The sequence below is a fragment of the Arvicola amphibius genome, chromosome 12, assembly GCF_903992535.2.
Source record: "Arvicola amphibius chromosome 12, mArvAmp1.2, whole genome shotgun sequence".
Classification (NCBI taxonomy): domain Eukaryota; kingdom Metazoa; phylum Chordata; class Mammalia; order Rodentia; family Cricetidae; genus Arvicola; species Arvicola amphibius.
The window spans coordinates 25,344,518-25,363,594 of record NC_052058.2 but is presented as its reverse complement, the minus strand read 5'-3'; the positions used below and the strand labels follow the sequence as shown (position 1 = coordinate 25,363,594).

Sequence of the window (19,077 nt, the reverse complement as noted above, 5' to 3'; positions counted from 1 at the left end):
GGCTGGCTAATGGCTGCCTAGTTTCTGGCCCTGGATGTGTCCCTTGTTCTTTTCACCTCTTCCTCTCACTCCTCCTGTTTTCTCTTCAAGCCTAGATTTCTCCTATTTACTCTCTCTGCCTGCTAGTCCCACCTGTCTTTTCTCTGCCTAGCAGCTATTAGCTGTTTAGCTCTCTATTAAACCAATCAGGTGCCTTAGGCAGGAAGGTAAAACATATGCAACACATCTTTACATAATAAAACACATATCCTTACATCGTTAAACAATGCAGCATAAACAGAAGTAACACCCTTTACACAGTTAAAGCAATATTCTGCAGCATAAATAAATGTAACACATTGTTGCCTAGTTAAAATGTCTCACTACACTTAGTTGCCTGTAGTTCAGTTGCCGTTTGTGCTTTCCCCTGTCCATTTTAACATAGCTATTGGTATTGTCTTTGTTTGGGTCATGTGCAGGCAGCCATGTTAATATTTCATTGGTGTAGCTTCTTCCATTTCTAGGGAACACAACCTCACAGTAAACTTCCTGTTCCTTTGGCTCTTACAGTCTTTGTGTCTCCTCTTCTGCCGCGACCCCTGAGCCTCGGGTGTAGGAGTTGTGTTGTAGATGGATCAGTTGGGACTGTGCTCCACAACTCTGCATTTTGATTGGCTATCTGTTTGTTGCAAAGAGAAGTTTCCGTGATGGGGGTGAGAATTACATTTGTATCTGAAGATTTGGAGCTAGGAACTCAGAGTAGTAGTGTGAATGGAAATACAAGCTCTTGTATGCTCATTGGTCATGAAACCAGATTTTCTACTGAGAAGTAAATGAATGTTCTTTCTTTAATTCTGGATGAAATTATACATCCTTTGTTGGAGTACAGTGTGTGTGCATGTGTGTGTATGTGTATGTGCGTGTGTGTGCACATGCGTGTGTGTGTATGTGTATGGGCATGTGTGTGTGTGTGTCTTATCATGCACTCTAATAAAGCAAGTTTCTGTAGAGCTGTGATCATGGTCAGTCCTTGGGTGGTTCGCAGCCTCAGTGTGCTGATTCATTTCTCTGCTGAGCAAATGTAAGCTCCACAGGATAGGAGCCATGCATATTAATGTTTGCCAGTGTCTCTAGCAGCCCTCACAGTCCTTTACAGAGCTGGCATTATTACTCAGGTCACATTCATTGGAGATTTCAACTGAAAAGGATTTTTGTGTTTTGATTACAAAGAATCACCTCATAAATTGTTATCCTTAGAAATGTAAGTATCTTGAATTGTATGTGTTTTGTTTAGGGGTCTTATTTGCATGTTAACTATGTCATATTCAGGGTTACAAAAACATTGGTTATGGCTGGGCTTGGGAACACATACCTGTAATCTTAGCTCTTGGAGGCTGAGGCAGGAAGATTATGAGTTTAAGGCCCCAGGGTTGTAGATGTTGCTCAGTAAAGAATGTTTGCTTAACTAGGTGGTGGCAAACACCTTTAATCCCAGCACATGGGAGGCAGAGGGAAGTAGATCTCTGCAAGTTCGAAGCTAACATCATCTACAAATCAAGTTCCAGTTGTAACGAGAGCTACAACAGAGCAATCCTGTCTTGAAAAACAAAAAACAAAACAAAAAAAAGAATGCTTGGTTTGTGCATTGTGAGGTACTCTCTGAGTACCTCAGAGAGAGAGACACACAGAGAGACAGAGATTGAGATTCCGGAAGGCCAGCCAGCCTGAGCTATATAGTAAGGTAGAGGTAAGCCTAGACTGTCTCAAAACAAAACAACAACAACAAAACCAAGGACTGAGCCAGGTATTGTAGTTCAGGTCTATAATCCTTGTACCCTGGAGATTCAAAGTCAACATGGGCTACAAAGTGATATGCCTTGTTGAAAAAAGAAAAAGCATACAAAGGCAAAGGAACATGCCTAGCATATGTAAGGCCTTGGGTTTCTCTAGCACAAGAACTAAACAACCCATCCCAGCCCACAGCACACATAAAAACATTGGATTAAGAGTAATATGAGCTCAGATCTCTCTGTGAGTTAATATGGCCACTCTTTTGTGTAATGTTCTTGTCCTCGCCATGTTGCTGTCTCCCCAGGTACAATTTCACCATGCTGGCACTGTCTTCCTCATTTCTGGTCTTAGCCTACCTCCTGACCAGTTGGTGTGGCAGTGTGGGCTTCATCTTGGCCAACTGCTTTAACATGGGCATTCGGATCACACAGAGCCTTCACTTCATCCATAACTACTTCCAGAGGAGCCCCCACAGACCCCTGGCTGGCCTGCGCCTGTCGCCAGTCCTCCTTGGGGTGTTTGCCCTCAGTGGTGGTGTTACTGGTGTTTCAGAGGTAAGACTCCCTTCAGCCTTCACCCTACTTCTGCAAGCTGCCAGTGTCCTTCCCTCTAGACTCCCCACTCCCATCCAAAACAGATTGATCAGACTTAAAGGGCAGTACTTAACCCCTAGTCTCATCATTGTGCCTTTTATATGACTTAGAAGCCAGATGTAGGGCTGGAGAGTTAGCTCAATGAATAAGAGCACTCACAGCTCATCCTGAGGACCTGGGTTCAGTTCTCAGCACCCATATCAGCTCTGGTCTCTCTAAAGGCCTGGGGCACACACACCCAGAGGGCACATATGCACATAAGTTTACACACATAAAATAAACCTAAAAGAAGAAGCAGCTGTATGGTAACTGTGCCCTGGTTTGTCTGGCAGTGACACTAGTTTCTCTTCCCAGGCGGTCCTCTGCTGTGATCATGGCTGGTCTGCTAGACTGGCACACATCGCTGTGGGGACCATCTGCTTAGGAGTGACCCTTGGGACAGCATTCTTCACAGAGACCAAGCTAGTCCACTTTCTCAGGACTCAGTTCGGTAGATCCAGACTCAGTGACAAAATGACATGACTTTGATGCTGCTCTGACCTTTTGGTACCTGGACCCACCGTGGAGTGGTTCTTGGACAGCGTGTGTCGCTGTGCAAAAGTCCCACTGTGATTGAGCGTCACCCTGGAAATGATGCCAAAGAAGAGAACGCCTAGTTGAAGCCTTCCAACTGAAGGAGGAATATCCCTTTAAGTGAAGACCAAAAGTCCATTTTTTAATGAATTAATTCCCTCTGCGTGTGATTGACCTTTGAAGTTACATCTTCTAACGAACTGTCTTAGATGTTAATGGTTAGTCATCATTTGACCAAGAAAAAGCACTGTAGCCATTGACCCATCACAAGATTCTGTAAAAGTAGTAGGGAGCCCCTGAACTCACACACCAAACAAGAACAAAGTGTGGCCTGAAAGTTGTGACTTTCCCTGTGTCAGTGTTGTGGCTTTATTTTTTAGAGAAGAAAAATCCAGCTCAATAAGAAATATTTTGACATATTTGAAATAATGTTTACAGTCCTGGGGATTGAACCCAGGGCTTCCACAACTGAACTATATCCATATTCCCAGCCCTCACAATGAAAGAAACCAAGAGATGCAGATCAGATCTTTGCTGTCATGGTCATGTTGCATCATCCCATTTACATAACACACATCTGTTCACATATGGGTCTACAATGTTCTCTAGCACAAGGTAATGCAGAAATAGATCAATTATTGATTGGAAATTTGGTGAAGGCCTCAGAATTTTATATATAAAAAACATATGAAATAGCAAAGGTTTAAAAAAGACTTTTCCATCACGTGGCTACAAGCCAAGGAAATTATAAGGAAATGTCCTAATTGTTCTTTAAACAACAAATCAGTACTACCTGGAGAAATAATCCAAAGGGTACTCAAAGGAATGAAATCTGGCAGATAGATGTGTTCTATTTTGTAGAAACTGGAAAACTAAAATATGTACACCACACCATTGATACTTATTCTGGATTTCAATGGGAAACAGCTTTGAGTTTGGAAAAGGCTGATTCAGTAATCACCCATTTGCTAGAAGTTATGGCCATCATGGATATACCTGTACAAATAAAGATAGACAATGCTTCAGCATATGTCTAAGGAAAAAAACAGTTTTTTTGCTTATTATTATATAAAGCATATTACAGGTACACCACACAATCCTTCAAGGTAGGCAGTTATAGAAAGATCAAATTGAACTCTAAAGGATATGTTAAATTAAATAGAAAGGGATAATAGTTACCCCCCCAAAATAAATTGCATAATGCATTATTAATTTTGAATTTTCTAAATGCTGATGAGACAGGAACAACAACTGCAGAAAGACGTTGGACAGTGACAAAATGACAGAATTAAATCAGCCAGTGTACTTTAAAGATGTACTGACCTCAAAATGGAAATCAGGACATGTGTTACATTGGGGAAGGAGTTTTGCTTTTGTTTCCACAGGAGAAGAAAAGCTATGGATGCCATCAAAATCGATGAATATTCAATTTGAATAAGAGACACTCTTAATTAGAAGAGATGATAGTTTATTAAGCACCATGGCCATTTAATCTAAACTAACCTATAAAACTAATAAATACTTTTCATCTCATTAGATATAACTTGCCAAAGAGAATCTCCCCAAAATTAGGGTTTGGGAAGGGTTTTGTTTCTGTCTTTTCAGGAGAATAAAGGTATCCAGCTAAAGAATCTGAAGAACACTGGACAAATGAGACATCTCAAGAAAAAGGACAAATCATCCAGAAAAAAAATGTCTCAAGAAAAAGTGTAAATTGGTCTCTTCATATAACAAATTTCCAAAAGGATAAAATTTCATAAATCTTCCCAAATGTTTGTTGCTACTGTCTTCTACAGACATGTAATGCAAATGGTCTTTTTATAGTCCCAGTTCAATTAAAAATTAAAGCTGGCTTTGGAGTTGGAGTGTGTCTCTCTCCTCTAAACCCAAGCATGCTTATTAAAGTGAAATACAAAATCTGTCTCATGTTAGAAGAGCTACCTGATATGGGACAAAAGAAAAACAAAAATTTATGGACTATTTTATTGCTACTAATCTCATAATCCTTTAGTTTTATATTGACTCTTTAACAGCTTTTCTTAAGGTATAAGATTTAAAGAATATATATATTCTTTAACTTTTTGTCATGATATTAATGGTCATATAGAATACTAACTAATTCTAGAAAAAGGTTTCATCTGCCTTCCTGTACATGATTTTGGGTTTAAATCTCTGTTTTCTGTACTGAACCATGAATACACCTAACGGTGACTATGAAATCTCTATAGGGAGAATGGAGCCCCACAACAATTCATTCAGGAATATGATAACAACACCTAGCTGAAAAATACCACCTAAAGATTGGGTTTGGACTACAAACTACTCAGAACAATTTCAAGGTGGCTAGTTGAGATGATCCAGCTTCACAGACTGCTCTAGCCAGAACTTGAGACAAGCCCTGCACTTTCCCATTATGCAGAGACTGGACAAAAAAAATGATACAGTTACCTCTCCCAGGACTTGATAATTAACCCAAATTTTTCTTTTCCGGATCCCCTAAAGATACTGTCACCCCAGACAGCAGGAAGTAAATTTAAGAATACAATGCCCACATTCCCAAGAGGTGGGGTGGGTGATTTTTGGTCATTCAATGGGTTATGAATATTTGTCATTGTTTAGGGGTGTTGGTTACAAGTTATTATTGGTAATGGTCAGGAAAAATCCTAAACAAAGGAAATGAAACTCAAGATTCTTGTTTTGAAAAGAAAAAAAGGGGGGCTGGAGAGATGGCTCAGCGGTTAAGAGCACTGACTGCTCTTCCAGAGGTTCTGAGTTCAATTCCCAGCAACCACATGGTGGTTTACAGCCATCTTTAATGAGATCTGGTGCCCTCTTCTGGCCAGCAAGCATACAGACAGAATACTGTATACATAATAAATAAATCTTTAAACAAATAAAATGGGAATATAGAATATGATAGGATAAAAGGGTAGATTATTGAGTCTACTCTGAAAGGAAAAAGGGAGGATATAGATATGATAAGATAAAAATGTATATTATTGAATCTACTTTTAAAAAGCAACTAGTAGTTTTAAATGTTTGACATTGGATTAGACTTTTGTATATTATATACAAATTTTGTATATTGATGCAAATGTGAGATTAAATTTGTTAGAACATACTGTACATACATTTCTATTCATGTTCAAAGTATTGTAGCTATATATCTCATTTAACAATGTAATGCAAAACTCTAGTCCTTAAAAATTATTATTACCAACTGTTTAGGATAATAAGGAAATGCAGGTTATAGTAGTTAATCACCTATTATAATTGAACTTGTGGTCACATTAGATATATTTTCAAGGTCAAAGATGTGTTTTAGACAAACAGGTCATCTTCAAACACTTCAGAGGTCTTCAGAATATGGCATTTAAAATGCTTTAATAACAGGTTCTTTTTTTATGACAAAGTACATGTCTGCTCCTGGCAGCATCAATCTTCTTCAGAGAAGCTAATGGGCATCCACATGGAGTTTGCTTTCTTTGTGTCAAAAGTAAGCCACTGGGCAAGGAAATGCCCTTGACTCAACTGCTGACAGTATGCTGCCCTAATTGGACAAGCAGGACACAAAAGAAAGTGACTGTCAAACATTGTCAAGACAAGGTGGGACAGCCCTTTATAATATCCTGTTTCACAGAAAAATCTTTCAAATATGCTAGGCCTGTAGGCTGAAGACGGATACTCGAACGTTGCAGAGGAACTTTGGATTACTGTCCAGACAGCTACTGTTTCTGTCATTTCTCACAATTTTTGGCAGTCACCTGCTCACACTTCCTGCTTACTCGGTTAATATTATTCCCTTCTTGAGTCTCTAAGAGAGTTGAAGACTAGATAGTTACAGTTACAGTTTTTCTTGTTTATCAGACACAAGTTATGATGGAAAGTAAATTAGGTACAAGACTTTGACACTTTGGACTCACCAACATCAGAAAAGTAATGGAGTATTTTCTCTGAATTTTTCAAATGAAAATGGACTAGACATTGTTGATGTATTTATTGCCTGTACATATAGTTATTGTACTTATTGTATTTAGTTTTTCTTATATTAGTTATAGCCTTTTAAAAATTTTAGACAAAAAACAGAACTGTAGTGATATTTATGTTTTAATAAATAAAACTTGCCTGAAGATAGAGGGTGAAACTGAGCCACTAAACGCCAGGCAGTGATGTCACACACCTTTAGTTCCAGTACTAGAGTATCATGTGCCTTTACCCAGCACTAACGGGGACTATAAGATGGAAGAGACAAGACTTCCCTAGTGGCTTGGCTGTTTTCCTTTTCTTTTTCTTTTTCTTTTCTTTTCTTTTTTTTTTTTTTTTTTTTTTTTGGTTTTTCGAGACAGGGTTTCCCTGTAGTTTCTAGAGCCTGTCCTGGACCTAGCTCTTGTAGACCAGGCTGGCCTCGAACTCAGAGATCCGCCTGCCTCTGCCTCCCGAGTGCTGGGATTAAAGGCGTGCGCCACTTCTGATCTTCATCTTGAACTCCCACATCTGTCCCTGGATCTCTATTATTTGTCTACACTGGAGCCCAGTCACCTTGACATGGATTTTGTTCTTTTGTGGTTCTGGGGAGCTGTGCATATACTGTGACACTGAGCTACACCTCCAGCCCTTTGTAAGAGTTTTATTTTGAGACAAAGTTTTATTAAGTTGCTTAGATTGGCCTTAAATTTATGATCCTTAGCTGGATGGTAGGGGCGCATGCCTTTAATGCCAGCTCTCGGGAGGCAGAGGCAGGGAGATCTCTGAGTTTGAGACCAACCTGATCTACAGAGCAAGTTCCAGGACAGTCAAGGCTATGTGGAGAAACCCTGTCTTGAATAACCAAACAACACATCTTCACAGTGTACAGAAGGATCATTCCACAGCGTTTTCCCATTTTTGTCTACTTAAAAAGGAAGATTTTATAACATAGTAAACTTATATACAACAAAAACAGTTATCAAGTAAGAATTACAGTTACACTATCCTTTTTATTTGGCAAACTTAGAGAAAATATTCTATTATTTACCTTTACACAGTAAATTCCGAGTCTGCCTGCCATAGCTGTCTATGGCAGTGACAAAATGTCTCTGCTCAGCTAAATGGTTTCGATGAAGGAAAGGTTGATGGTGGCTCCAGTTTCATGGGACTCAGTTTGAGGTTCCTTGCTCCTGTTGCTCGGGGCAAAGGTGAGTCTAAAGTTTTGTATCTAATTTAGCTTTTATCATAACTAAGGACAACTTTAAGTCTAATTATTTAATCTTTAACTCCCTCAAAAACCCCAGAAAGGTATAATGTTACCTAACAACAGGGGCATCTGGCTGCCTGGACAGTTACCCAGAGTTCTTCTGTACCATCCGGGCGTCTAACTTTGGCCTCCAGACCTAGTATGTCTGCCAGACATTGTTGAGAAGCAGGGAGTTTCGAAGGATTATTCTACCTTGTCTTGGCAAAATTTGGTTGTCATTTTCTTTGCATCTTCCTGATACAGTTTGGACAGAATACTGTCAGTAATCGCAGCAAATACAGTTTCTTTGCCCAGATGGCTAGCTTTTGCCACAAAGAAAGCAAACTCCATATGGAGGTTTTTTGGTTTTTTTTTTTTTTTTTTTTTGATGCCTATCATCTTCTCTAAAGTAGGTTAATGCTGCCAGGAGCAGACATGTCTCACTGTCATAAAAAGCCTTATGTTAACATATTAAATACATATTTAATACATATTAAATACATATTCTATAGGTCTTTGAAGTATGTGAAGACCATCTGTCTATCTAAATATATCTGTGTATGACCTTGAAAACATACCTAACATGACTATAAGTTTGATTATTATAGATGACTAGCTACTAGCCTGCATGTCTTAATTATATGTTACATTTTTAAATAAGTTGTCTAAACAGAATACCCTAAATAAGAGTAGAAATATACATTCAGTATAACAAAATTAACTTTAAATTTTTATCAATAAACCAAAATCCATACCACTGTAAAATATTTTGAGACTAATAGTTGTTTTCTGGATTAAAGTAAATTCAGTAATCTATCCTTTTTTTCTCATCATTTCTATATCATATCCCCCTTTTCCTTTCAAAAGAGATCTTTGAATTTAACTCTTTTGTTTAGCTTTTTTCTGACCATGACCAATGACAACTTGTAGCCAGCCCTCTTTACAATGACAAACATTTATAAACCATTGAATAACCCAAACCCACCCATATTCCAACTCTTGGGATTACTGGAGTCATTCTCTAGACTACTTTCTGTTGTTTGTGGGTGCTGGTATCTTTAAGGGAACCTTGAGAAAAATGAGGATAATTGTTAAGTCTTTACTAGAGTATTCTATGAGGCTGGATCATCTCAGCCAGCAGCCTTGAAACTGTTTTGGATGCTGGATCACCTGGGCCATCTGTTTTTATTGGTATCTTGTCTCCTTGCTCTGAAAATAAACTTTTAAGAGTAATATACATACATATCTGGGTTAATACAAGTATATACTGTGCATTGTATACAAGTCAGCCAAAGATTATTTTTTGTTTTGTGTTTGAGCATATACATCACATGTCTTGTAGTTTTTTTTTTAGGTTTATTTCTTTATGCCTGTAGTCAGGATTTTAGGGATCTTCCTCGATCAAACCTGACCTATATCAACCTGGATGAATCCACAGCCTCTCATTTCCTGTGGAAATAAAAGTATAACCTCTTCCCCCAAAGTAACATATTTTTTGACTTCCATTATGAAGTCAAGACATTTTTAAACTATGTAGGTTGGTTTAATCTAGCAGTTTTCATAATCCAATATGTCTTAGCAGCTGTCATTCCTTCATTGGCAGTCCAAAAATCTAAAGACAACACAATAGCATACAGAATCCAGACTCTCTGTGTATTTCCTATTTTTATATGGGTTATTATATTTTGTTACTTTATTTTTAAATTGTATTTATTATGTATACAGTATTCTGCCTGCATGTATGCCTATAGGGCAGAAGAGGGCACCAGATCTCATTACAGATGGTTGTGAACAGCCATGTGGTTGTTGGGAATTGAACTCAGGACCTCTGGAAGAACAGCCAGTGCTTTTAACCTCTGAGCCATCTCTCCAGCCTTTTGTTTTGTTGTTGTTCTGTAGCTTTGGAGCCTATCCTGGAACTCACTCTATAGACCAGGTTGGTCTTGAACTCAGAGAGATCTGCCTGTCTCTGCCTCCTGAGTGCTGTGGTTAAAGGCATGTGCCACTACTGCCTGATTTACTTTATTTATTTTTAAGGACTTTATTTTTTTTAGCAGAGCAATAATAAATTATTTTATTGGTATCTTACTATATAGGAAGCTAATTCTAGGCCTAGGAAGTTTTTTTTTGTTGTTTTTTTTTTTTTGTTTTTTGTTTTTGTTTTTTTTTTTTGGTTTTTCGAGACAGGGTTTCTCTGTAGCTTTGGAGCCTGTCCTGGAACTAGCTCTTGTAGACCAGGCTGGTCTCGAACTCACAGAGATCCGCCTGCCTCTGCCTCCCGAGTGCTGGGATTAAAGGCGTGCGCCACCACCGCCCGGCTCCTAGGAAGTTTTTTTAAAAAAATAAATCAGCACAGAGACCACAAGTAAAGACATAAAATACAATAAAATACAATTTTAAAAATCTTTTTAAAAGTAAATGTTTTATACCAGTAGAGACATATTTATTGAACACCGTTATACACTCTATGGCTACTTCAGAGTTTAAGAGTCCATAGGAATACAACCCTTCAGACACGTGGCAAGCAGGCTGGACATAGTGGCTCATGGTAGTATTATCAGTGAGACAAGAAAAAAAAATCAAGAATTCAAGCCAGCTTAGAGAACATGAGGCTATAAAAGAAAAATAAAATTTCAAATGTGGAAGAAAAATAAAGGTCACAAACCCTGTTCCCTTTGCCCCACGTGTCTTCTTCAGCCATCTCTGATAGATCACAGTACCCCGAGGCCTGAATACACTGAATGTTGGCCCTGTGAAGTATGTATACTCTCCCTTAAGTTGGAATTTTGGTGCAGATAACTGAAAAACCACACAAAAGGCATGTGACTAACTCACAGGCCAAGGACAAGAATGAGGGAAGTGTCACAGCAGCTTTTACTTTATTGACACCAGTATGACCTTGACCTCTGCTTCACTCACCAGATGCCAGAGATTTTCCATTCCTGAGTCCCTGAACCCTCCTGACCCTGAACCTGGCAGTGAGGTTAATAACTGAAAAAGACCCCAGAGGGAGAGCATCCAGGTTTGCAGGTGCAGGACAAAGCCACTGTTCCACCGACAGAAGCCACGTAGAAACACAAAATTGTCTCTCTGACTCCACAAGACTCTAGCTGCCCCCACTGTCCCATTGTTCTCCCTGCAAGGTCCACCTCATTGCACATCATTCTGTTCCTAGCATGTTAGCAGTGTCTGATGCCACGAGCTCTGAGACCCCAGGTGAGAGATGTGTCCCAAGCCTTCCATGTCTTCAAATCAGAAGTCATGTTCCCTATTTACTGCCAGCAAGGACAAAGTCTGGGCCCCAGGTCATAGACACAGCGCTCAGCACATTTGTAGCAGGTATGGGTAGCAAAGGAGATTCCCTTGGGCTGCCTTCTGGCCCTGAGTGTATCCATGAGCTCAGGGCAAAGATGGGAAAATCTCTCTATGGAGATGTAACCAGACTCATCATAGCCCTGCAGAGGGGCAGGGTACTGTTCCATACTCAACTTCAAGTTGGCTGTGTGGTACAAAAGGTCCTTCAGGATGGGCATGGAGAAGTCGTCATACAAGTTAACCTTAGTGAACCGTGAGCACTGGCCGAGGGCAGGGATGAGGTCAGTGAGATAAGAGTCCTTCATCCTACAACCCTGCAAAGTGTTCAGGGACTGCAAAGTGTCTGCCACATTCTGTAACAGAACTCAGAGAGGCATAGGATCTAAGGTCAATAATACCACACCTCTCATGTCCAGATGTTTTAGCTGACAGAGGCTAGGACACAGGGGGAAATAATTCAAGAAGAACTTTATTTTATTGTTTTGAAACTGTTTTTTTAATCTATGACTGTCAATATCATTTCTCTTTTCTCTCCCAAGCCTATGTACATTTTTAAACACACTGTAATTACACTGTAATTCTTGTAGAGGGTTTTCCACCTGGATCCATGTTTACTACATATCTGTACTCTCTTTTGGCTATATAAGCAAAACTTATACATACCCTGTTGGTGCAGGACAATTGTCTATATTCTGTCAATTATGTTTTAAATAAACACTGATTGGCCAGTAGTGAGGCAGGAAGTATAGGTGAGCCAACCAGACAGGAAGGAGAGGCGGGTCAATGAGAAAAGGAGAATTCTGGGAAGAGGGAAGCTCCCTCTGCAGTCCTGTCCAGACACAGAAGAAGCAAGATGTGACTACACCGCTGAAAAAGGTACTGAGCCGTGTGACTAACACAGATAATAATGATGGGCTAAATGTAAGTTATAAGAGTTAATAAGAAGTCTGAGCTAATGGGCCAATCAGTTTATGATTAATGTAGACCTCTGTGTGGATTTCTTTGGGACTTAATGACTGCAGGAACAGGGCAGGACAGAAATCCCCGACAACACCCTGTGGCTTTGTTCATGATGTGCTGGTGGGGCTCTCTCTGGTGGTTTTTGTGCTGGTGGCTCAAACACATAGGCAGCGACTGGGAAATGTATCTCTGTACTGCCGCCAGCATGAGAAACATGAGACTAGGAAGCTAAGTTTGACTTTATTTTTGTGTGTTTAGAATTCTTTTACGCTTTCTCAGGTTAAGAGAAATTTTGTCCTGCCACCCAGTTCCCAAATAACCATCCAGAGACCTATTACTAATTATAAATGCTCAGCTGATAGCTTAGACTTGTTAATAAGTAGCTCTTACAACTAAATTAACCCATATTTCTTGTCTACCCTCTGCCATGTGGCAGTGCCTTCTTTCAGCATGGGATGTTCATCTCTCTGTGTCGCCTGGAGACCCTGAGATTCCTCCCCTTCTTCCCAGCATTCTCTTAGTCTGGCTCACCTGCCTAAGCTTATCCTGCCCAGCTATAGGCCAGTCAGCTTTGTTACTGAACCAATCACAGTGACGTATATTCAGACAGTGTAAAGGAATATTCCCTTTTTGTCTAAATAAAAAAGGAAGATTTTATATAAGGTAGTGGCTTGTTTCTCTGTTGTTCAGCCAATCATTTTCGCCGCTTTTTGCCCCTAGCCTTCCATCATTTCTTTTTGCTTCCAAGCACAGAACCTCCAAAGGGGAAAGAGGGCTGTCCCATTAGACAACTGCTATAGGTTATACAAATTTATATAGGTTATGTAAATGACGTCATAAGTGAGTCAGTAGATACATCACTCGGCATCAGGTGAACCCTAGCCCACCTGTTTGTGGTAGAGGCTCTATAGTGTAACATGGTTCATCCCTGGTTGCCTTCCAGCCTCTGATGCTGTCACAGAACAGATCCCTTGCAAAGAAGCCTTTTAGATCAGCATTTGTTACATTCTCCTAAAGTGATGAAACTTGCTACTGTCACAATGTCATTCTGACTTCACAAATGCCTTAGGCAGAAGCAATCTGTCTTCACTGTGCTCAGTGTTGAAGGAAGCTGAAAATTCCACAGCCTTGGGTCTTCCAATAGCCACTTTTTCTGAATGTCATCTGTACCATCTTGTGAGAGGCCTGGGCCTGGGAAAGGAATTGGGTACTCACTCCATCAGAGCTCGTCCGTGAGCACGGACTAATTAAGACATGACTGCTTTAGTCACATTGGGAGGCAACAACTGAAAACATGTTTCTAGTTCTTGTCTGGGAGATCCTGACACTCTTTCCAATTATCTGGAACTAATAGTGCATGACTTTCTCCAGCCCTGGTGGGTGAGAGGAAGGGAAGCCTGAGGAGAGCGGGTTTCACTCTGGGTAGCCTGACTGAGGAGAGCGGGCTTCACTCTGGGTAGCCTGACTGAGGAAAGCAGGCTTCACTCTGGGTAGCCTGACTGCTGCCTAGCTCACCCACGCCTTGTTTTTATGAACCTCCTGTAGAAAATCATGAAACAGTAGGTGTGGTGGCATGAGTCTACAGTGCCAGCTCTCAGGAGGCTGAGACAGGACGCCAGCCTGGGCTACAGAGACCCTGTCTCAGGATAAAGACACAGAGGAAACCTGCTTGGGCTACAGAGACCCTGTTTCAGAATAAAGATACAGAGGAGGCTAGCCTGGGCTACAGAGACCCTGTTTCAGGATAAAAATGCAGAGGAGGCCAGCCTGGGCTACAGAGACCCTGGCTCAGGATAAAGATGCAGAGGAAGAAGAGGGCATTATGATGGTGGCTTGGTGAAGAAGGTTGCTGGAGTCCTCTTTCAGGTGTCAGGAGAGGCTCAACTCCCAGAGGGAAGCTGGGAACCCTGGAACTTCAGTCCTTCACGGGTAAAGGTTGAGCCTCTCCAGCCCCAGAGCCCTGTCTGCTCTCCTCCTCCTGACAGAGCCTGCCTGGAGATCACAAAGACCCCAGATAATGAGACATTGTAGCCAGAAGGCAAGCGGCAATGTTTTCCTCTGTACACGTTCCCATTTAAATAGCCATGTTACTAAGAGAGCCTTCCTTGTTTCCCTGGTGTGTTGACAGAATTCCATAAAAAGACAGATTAGCATGGTACGTCTTTATGTTCTCAAATTAGAACCGAAGATCGCTCTTTTCCCCATGTGGCTTCTCATACCCCTAAGAGGCATTTCACTAAAGACGAGAACATGTTCATGTAGGTATGCAGATATCGGGCTGCAGGGGGCAATTGAAGGACAGAGCCACTTAGGTTAGTTTCTTTTGTAACTCAGTGAAATCATATGGTGCTCTGGCTGCCAGCAGGGCTCATGGGCACAATGCCCAAATACATGCCTTGTGCTTGCCTCTGCTTCCTTTTGGCTCTCCTGTAGCAGACCTGGGATAGGAGGCCTTGTGAGAGGCCACCAGAGGGTGTCCTGTCTTCTCGTTTCTTCTATGTACATTATCAGTGGAGAAACTGGGTTATGTCCTCGTCTCTATTAAGCATCCATCAGGCATTTCTGTGTGTGTCTGTGTGTGTGCATGCACATGTACATGCATGTGTGTATGGTGTGTGTTTATATGTGGCTCACTGACTTTGAACACATCTTCTTTACTTGTCAGCTATGTAACATATTGTCTACATGTGACAAGTGAGGTGCCATCCTCTCAGGATGTTCCTGTGTTGTTCCTTGCTCCGTCACCTTTCTTTTGTGAGAAGGGACTCTGGCTACACTTCCACACGTGTCCTCTTCATCCTTTCCATGCCTCCATGTCATGATACAGGGTCAATTAATGTTCAGTGTTTATATGTTAAAAGATAATGTATATGAACATTGTTCTCTGCTAAACCAAAAGTGGGCTTCTGTTTCCTCTCAGTTACAATCTTTTGTTTTTCCTTAAGCTGAGTTTTTATTTGTTAAAACATGATTTCAGTATGCAGCTCTAATGGAATTGATTCTCGCTATATATAAACCAGGCTGGTCTAAAGTTCATGGTAATCCTTCCTTCTCAATTTTCTGAATTCTAGGATTACAGATATGTACTATAGTTTTTGTTTGTTTGTTTTGTGTGTGCATGCGTGTGTGTATAACAGGGTCTCACTCTGTAGGCAGAGCTGTCCTGGTACTATGAAGCCCAGCTGACCTCTACTTTTGGTGATACCCTTTGTCTTATGCCTTCTGAATGGTAGAATTACAGGCGTGAGCCACCACATCTTGCCCTTGAGCTGTAACTAAGTTCCTTATTTTTTTCTTTTGCCTGGAATTTTGGGGGGATGGATATTTATGTTCTTTTCAAAATCTAGAACTCTGACCAAGTACTGTAAGCTCTTCTCAAGATGTCTAAGCCCAGTAGTGTTGTGGATCTCAACCATCTTGAAAATAGTGCTCTTCTAGAAACTGCTCACCTTCCTGCCCGACTCTTGTCCCCACTGTTGTACCCCAGAGTGAAGAAACTAAGTCTCAGAGAGTAGAAAGATGAGGCAGAAGTGCAGTTATGGTCATGGACTGTCTCTGACCAAAGGATTCTGCAGCCCAGCTGGGCAACAGCCCTGTGCATAGGACCATTCAACATGCAAGGTCAGGAGCACAGAGCAGGGGGCTCTGACCATCCAGACAGAGACAGGTTTCGTGTCCCTCCTAAGTGACTCTAGTGACTCCAAGACCTCTATCTCAGACAGACCTGAGAGCAGGCTAGACCTTAACTTTGGCCTGACATGGAGGTCCACACGTTTCTATACTTACAACATAGCTGCCTTCTACTAAATGTGCTAAGCCATTCCTACCAAGCTGAGGCGTCTTCCCAGGGCCACCTGCACCTTGCTTATTGCAGACAGGGCTATTCTTGGTTACTGACACCCGTATCTCCTCCTCCTCTTCTTTCATTTTTTTTTCTTTTCTTCTTTTTTTTGTTTTGTTTTATTTTATTTTTTAAGACAGGTTTTCTCTGGATAGTCCTTGTTGTCCTGGAACTCACTCTGTAGGCCATGCTGGCCTTAAATTCAGAGATCCATTTACCTTTGTCTCCTGAGTACCAGACTAAAGGCGTGTGCCACCATGCCTGACTTGCTCTGCCTCTTTTCTTTTCTTTTCTTTTTTTTTTTTTTTTTTTTTTTGGTTTTTCGAGACAGGGTTTCCCTGTAGTTTCTAGAGCCTGTCCTGGAACTAGCTCTTGTAGACCAGGCTGGCCTCGAACTCAGAGATCCGCCTGCCTCTGCCTCCCAAGTGCTGGGATTAAAGGCGTGTGCCACCGCCGCCCGGCTGCTCTGCCTCTTTTCTATCCTGCAAGGCTAAGCCATGAGCCCATTGCCAAAAAGCTCCACACTGCAGGTGGTTCTTCTCTCTTCCTGGTCAGAGGAGGCTGAGGTCAATCAATGGAAACTCAAAAAGGTTTAGTCTGGGAGCCCTAGGTCCAAGGTCTCAGTCACACAGTAATGCTAGTTCACACATAGGCAAGCCCCATACTTGGTGAACCAAGTCCTTAAGGCAGTGGTTCTCAACCTTCCTAATGTTGCCGTGCTTTAACACAGTTCCTCATGTTATGGTGACCCCCAACTATAAAATTATTTTGTTGCTACTTCATAACTTTAATTTTGTTACTGTTATGAATCATAATGTAACTATCTGTGTTTTCCAATGGTCTTAGGTGACCTCTGTGAAAGGGTCAGTCGACCCCCAAAGTGCTCTCGACCCACAGGTTGAGAGCCACTGCCTTAAGGGAACCTCCTAAACTGAGAGATCTAAGGACCACTGTTCAGTTACAAGACTGCTCGTCTTAGCAGCTGTTTACAATACTGCTGTGGGTGTGTTCCCACAAGCCGTATCTCCAGTGAGCTCTACCACCAAGTCGACCCCAGGGGCATACGAGTGTACAAGATGCCTCTTCTTTGCCTCAGACAGTAAGAGACAAGGAGCAGGTATCCGAGGCATGCATGTGATGGAAGAGGCATGGATCTCTTCATACGTATGAAGACAACTCACCAGGATTTAATCTGCAACTTGGATTTAATCGGTTAAGGAAGAAGTGTGTGGTTGTCATGGCAACACTGAATTGCCCAGGACCAGGTTGGTCTCTAAGGGGGGTGGGGTGTGCAGAGCTAAGAAGCCTCTACCTCCTTGGTAGAGATTGTTTAGAAGAATAAAAAGCAATTCTTCCCATGACTTCCAGCTCGGGTTAAGTGTCTGAACTGTTGGTGTAGGAACCATGGGCCAGGCTGGCCCTGCTTCCTCACTCTGAAGGGGAGTGCCCAGATTGCCCATACCAAATTTCAGAGGCAACCCTCTGCTCAGGGAATGCTTGCCGTTCTTAAGGACTAGGTGTCTCAGGCTGTGCCCTTATCCCGAGGGATAGCCCCACCCGGAGAGCTCATATTTAGAGCCTTTAAAAAAAAAACTCCTCCTGCCTTGATTCTAAGTGTTCAGCTGCCACCTGTTGCCTGGTGTGTAATCACAGCATGGCACATCCCCAGAGTCTTATCTGAAGGATCAGAAAACTTACAGTCTCACCCAGAGTGCCAACAGCTGATACCCCATTTACAAACACCTAGCCTACCAGCCTGGCCCTTTTCTTTCCACTGAACCAGAAAGAGCTAGCTGGGCATTCCCTTGGTCTATGCCTGGGCCCAGGCCTGGATGGGCAGAGGAGAAGGCTATAAAGTGGGGAAATTGTTAGGCATCTGAAGCCTTCCCTGTCCCCAGTCCCACCCCAGTCCCACTCCTATCTCTGTTCTCCTTCTGACCAATCAATGCTCTTGGGCCCTTTGAACAAGCCTCTGAGGCTTCTGAACCAAGCAAGTCTGGCATGTCCATCTCTATGGTCCCTAGGGATGGCTCAGGAAACAGGAATGGATGTATGGGTAGTCAGGAGTGGGAACAGAAGAAATGAAACAGCCCAGACTTGAGGAGAGGAATCTGGTAGGCTTGAGCTTGGGAGGCCTTCAATGCTATACTGAGAAAAGAGTATTTGTTTGGCTCCTCATCCCCATCTACTGTCCCAGGAATGACTTCCATCTTCCAGAAGGATCACAGGGATCCCCCAGACAGACACCTGAGGGCCCACCCCACTTAGCCTACCTCATCTGGCCCCTTAAAGGCACTGCCTCCGTGAGAGACTCAGCCGATCTTACTATCTTTGCTGCATGGCGGCGGGCTTTCCCATTTGTCCAGGTAGTGCTAACTGGAATCGGGAAGTGTGCACGGGAGACAGGCACAGATCTGGAGCTCCGATGTCCTTGTCAGAACCTGGTGACATTGAGCTTCCTGGGCCAGGTTCTTCCCTCCATGAACAGATATCAACTGGGGATGTCAGTGTTGTTCAGGAACTCCCCCTGGCTTCCTGAGCACTAGAACTAGGAACAATGAGTCCTCCCCTCTCCAGGGGGCTCAGCCCACACAGTACACCTACAACCCATGCCAGTGGCCCCAGGACAGGGCAGGGCAGGCTCCCTTTTATCTCTGAGGAGTCTTCCTCACCAAGGCTCTTCACTGGTCCCAGGTTCTAAAGCTGAAGTCTGAGGGGCTCAGAGCCATTGAGAGAGAGATAGAGGAACTAGGGGCATCCTGGGAGCTCCCTGCTCCTCGGTCCAGCCTAGTCAGCAGCTTGATAAAGGAAGA

The 19,077-nt window shown here is 42.2% G+C and overlaps 1 protein-coding gene and 1 pseudogene across 4 annotated transcripts in view; one reads left to right on the top strand and one right to left on the bottom strand.

Moving 5' to 3' along the window:
* Positions 1–3,984, top strand: part of Rft1 (RFT1 homolog) — a 42,980-nt gene extending 38,996 nt beyond the window's left edge. For 2 of the 4 annotated variants that reach the window (XM_038350148.1, XM_038350149.1), the window contains 2 exons: positions 2,075–2,324; positions 2,718–3,984. In XM_038350148.1, coding sequence (XP_038206076.1) covers positions 2,075–2,324; positions 2,718–2,885 — 418 coding nt within the window. In that variant the 3' untranslated portion in view covers positions 2,886–3,984. The other 2 variants (XM_038350151.1, XM_038350150.1) reach the window with 2 other exon arrangements.
* A 7,436-nt stretch (positions 3,985–11,420) lies between these two features.
* Positions 11,421–16,350, bottom strand: LOC119827076 (annotated as a pseudogene).
* Between the last annotated feature and the right edge of the window lie 2,727 nt (positions 16,351–19,077).